General features: G+C 45.3%; 1 protein-coding gene across 1 annotated transcript in view; it reads left to right on the forward strand.

Moving 5' to 3' along the window:
* Nucleotides 1–3,850, forward strand: part of SAMM50 (SAMM50 sorting and assembly machinery component) — a 35,083-nt gene extending 31,233 nt beyond the window's left edge. Inside the window, exons 13-14 of the mRNA XM_019632346.1 lie at nucleotides 2,801–2,947; nucleotides 3,672–3,850. Of these exons, the coding sequence (XP_019487891.1) occupies nucleotides 2,801–2,947; nucleotides 3,672–3,817 (293 nt within the window). The 3' untranslated portion in view covers nucleotides 3,818–3,850. The remainder of the gene's footprint in view (nucleotides 1–2,800; nucleotides 2,948–3,671) is intronic.
* The last annotated feature ends 245 nt before the right edge of the window (nucleotides 3,851–4,095 follow it).

Here is a 4,095-nt window from a genome sequence, read left to right on the forward strand (position 1 = left end):
GCAGAGCATCCTCCAGCGTCTCCGGGAGACACTCTGGGACTCGCAGCCATGAGTCGCTCAGCGCCACACACTTCCTCTCCACAGGAACAGATCCGAGTGGTTGTTTGACCGCGGTCCTATGGGGGGAACCATGTCAATAAATTTTAAAGACAAATACTCAGATGCATGGCGGGTACAATTTGCTTTCCCCGATCACGGTGTCCCACGCTGGCTCCTGAGGACCACGTGCCTGGGACTAGAGGCCCAGATGCTATGTGTCCTGTCAGTCTCCAAGTTCCTCCTCTCCCAGCCTCCTTCATTCGGTTCGGTTCCCAGGTACCAGTATCCGGCAGCCCCCGGGGGCACCCCAGCCGCTGGCAGAGGGCGTGCTCTCTGGCCTGACGCGCCAGACCATGGCGGGGGCCACCGTCACAGAACCATATGTTTTAGCCACTTCAGTGTGTGAGTGGCATGGAGGGAAGAATCGTGTCACGCTAGGGACACAGGCAAAGAGGGGAAACGTATTCTCTAGACCAGGGGTCGGCAAACTGCGCCTCACAGGCCACATGCGGCTCTTTATTCCGTCTCAAAAGTTTGCCGACCCCTGGAAGAGCCAGTCCTGTCCCTCACAGCAATTTAAAAATTATTCGAAAGCCATAAATATATTTTTACATAATCACCATTATGTGAATAACATCCTTTAAAAATTTTATAAATGAAACTATGATAGTTTTATTTTCACTTTCAATTTTACTTCAGAGCCACAGTTCACGAGCTGCAGTTTGCTGACCCTGGCGGCTCTTCTGTCTCAAAAGTTTGCCGACCCCTGTTATAGAACATCCATGGGTTCCAGAAATTAGAATGTGGATTTTTGGGGAGGGGGGAAATATTCTGCCCAACACATCTAGTATCTGTCAAAGTAATATTTTTGGGAAATACTTAGTCACATATGGAAAAANATTGGTAGGATTCTATGGGCAAAAATGTAAATTGCTGTAACTTCTCATGAAAGCAATTTGGCAATATGTATCAAGAGTTTAAAATACATGTATGTGCAAAGACTTTTAATAATAGCCCCAACCTAGAAACCCAAATGCCCGTCCACAGTAGAATGGGCAAATCAACAGTGGTGTCCTCACACTGGAGTATTACACAGTAATGAAGATGAACAAGTTACAGTCCTTGGCAGAGTGATGGCAGCAAAGTGCAAGACAGGAGCCAGACCCCGAGGACGTGTACTGTGATTCCATGCATGGAAAGGGGCGGGCAGGCTGACCTGACCTGTGCGGTGGGACGCAGGGCAGTGGTTACACATGGTGAGGGTCGGGGGTAGTGATTAGAAAGGAGACCACGGCCCCAGAGGGCTACACATGCCTGTTTGCCGGCCTGGGTGCTCATTATATGGTGTGTCTGTGTGGAAATGACTGAGTTGTACACCTAGATGTGTGTACTTTTCTACCTGTACGTTATACTTCAAGACAGGCTTTTAAATATGGGTGTGTACAAGGCAGCATCTCAGGTTAATGTCTATGATTAAGAAATTAGACACTAATATGACAGTAGTCAAGGAAATAGATAATTATATTAGGGCACGTATATATGCTTATTCAGGCATCCAAGTCACATTTCACAGAATATAAAATAATAGAGGAAAATGCTTACAATATATTAAACTAAAAAAAAAAGGCAGGACTGAAAACTAGATATAAAACAACTCACATTTTATTTTCCTCTTTATAAATATTCATTATAATTTACTGGACAAAAGACACCAGAATGTTAACTGGTCATTTCTGAATGGTAGAAATTAGAGATTTTTAAATTTTTCTACTTCCCTATACTTATCAGATTTCCTACGATGAGTATATTACTTTTATGATCAGATGGAAAGAAATGGGCAGTTGTTGGGAAACAGAAAGCAAACACAGTCGATCTCGTGTTATTTGTTCATTCCTGTTCCTTCTAGAACTTCAGTATGAAGAGGCACTCGGGAGATTCTGGAGTCTTTAAATTCATTCCTCCAGGTTAATCTGGGGGAGAACCCATTTTTCTTTCTCATGGTCTGCCATTTTGTATTAAAGCGCTAAGACAATTTACAAGTAGCATTTTGCAATAAAGCATAAACATTTTAGGGGGTTGTGGGGCCTTTTGGTCACTTTAATGTTAGGACTGTTTGTAGTTGAAATGGAGTGGGCAGGAGCGTTTTCAGAAATCACACGTAGGTGTGCTCTCAGTGGCCAGTCGGGCCCAGTGGTCATGAACCTGTAATGACGAGCCTCTTTGTAGACCGAGCTGGGACGCTGTTTCCATACACAGTGAGTAGTAGACACTCTGTGCGTTTTGATTTTAGCATGTACAAGCCATTTCCAGAAAGTGCCAAGACACATGCTGCTTTTTGTCTCTCTCTATTGTGGTCTTGAAATTTTTGCAAAATCACACCTTTCCTTTGCCAGGTGGAAGGCACTGGAGATCGGCACTTGTGGAAAAAGTGGTTTCCATGAGTTTACTGTGTTTTATTTCAGGCATTTTACAGATATAGTAAATTTCCGATTCCATTCTTTTCTAAACTACACTAGCATTTTGTTTGTTTGTTTGTTTGTTTGTTTTCAGTTAAGGCAAAGTATAAAATGAACCAGGGAGAAAAGAAAATTATTTAAAATGAAGCCACCAGCATCCATCAGGAGTTAGGAGAGCAACGTCTCGGAGCCTGAGTGCCATGTGTCGTGAACACAGCATGCATCTTGCTTGTATAAATTGTGTGGCGTTCAAGTGACTTTAAATTTGTGAGACTCTGTGTTGTTCTGCACCCTTCCTTGCTTAGGAGACTACCTGGGCGGAGAGGCATACTGGGCCGGCGGCCTGCACCTGTACACCCCGCTACCTTTCCGGCCAGGCCAGGGCGGCTTCGGGGACCTTTTCAGAACACACTTTTTTCTCAACGCAGGAAACCTCTGCAACCTCAACTATGGTAAAACTTGGACTATTTAGAAACTGTTATGGTACAGTTCACTCTATGTTTAAAGGCTCAGAATCCAAATAGGTGTCTATGTTCTTAGGTTACGTAGGGACTTTCAATTTAGGGACTACACCTTCCTGAAAACAATTCCTACATCACCTGGTACAGTGCCCAGAATAAAGTTGTTGGTTGAATGAATGAAGCATCATCGAATTGTCTTGCATAGAACAATTTATTTATTCGTTTGCTCAGCAGACATTTCCTGAGCACCTACTCTCTGCCGGTCATTAAGGCCACAGAGCTGAGCATGATTTGGTCCCGTCCTTGAGCTCAGGGCCAGAGGGGACTCAATGGCAGATGCATCCAGCTAGGGCGATGTGAAGAGGTGTCTGGGATGCTTCACAGAAGACAAGGCCCTCGCACCGAGGCTTGGAGTAGGGATCCTGGGTGGCCAGGGAATGGAGAAATGCCATTTGGGCAAACGAACAGAATGTGTCAGCCCCAAAGACTTGAGAAGGCTTGGCTTCTTCTGGGACAGTGACAAGCAAGTGTGGTCCCCAACTCTCTCGATTTTGGCCCTAATCCCACTTCATGCATTCTCCTGGAATATCTAGGCTTGGCTTTAAAAGTTGCCAAAAGGGCACACGGCAAGTGAGAGGACCAGGGCTTGCTCGAGGACAGCTCTGAAAGGACAGGGGCCAAACACTGTTGGTCACACCCTGCTTTCTCTTTGCAGGGGAGGGCCCCAAAGCTCATATCCGTAAACTGGCTGAGTGCATCCGCTGGTCTTACGGTGCTGGAATCGTCCTCAGACTTGGCAACATTGCCCGGCTGGAACTTAACTACTGCGTCCCCATGGGCGTGCAGAGTGGCGACAGGTAGGTGCTGGAGGTTCTCCACAGGTCCCATTGCACTTTCTCATAATTTTATTTTGTTTTGGACATGTTACTTATTTCATTGGTGGCCTTTTAAAATTCAAGATTTTAGGAGAAATTGAGCGTTAGCTAAAGAAGGAAAATCCATGTATTTTCCTCCATTGAGTTTTTCTGTGTCCAGTTTGGAGGACAAACTGATATGTTACCATCTCCCACCTCACAGGTGGTTCGCACTTATTGTTGCCAAGCTGTGGGAGCTCCTCGAGGTCTGGCTGGAAGACTTGA

Source organism: Hipposideros armiger, unplaced genomic scaffold (genome assembly GCF_001890085.2).
Source record: "Hipposideros armiger isolate ML-2016 unplaced genomic scaffold, ASM189008v1 scaffold_1129, whole genome shotgun sequence".
Classification (NCBI taxonomy): Eukaryota; Metazoa; Chordata; class Mammalia; order Chiroptera; family Hipposideridae; genus Hipposideros; species Hipposideros armiger.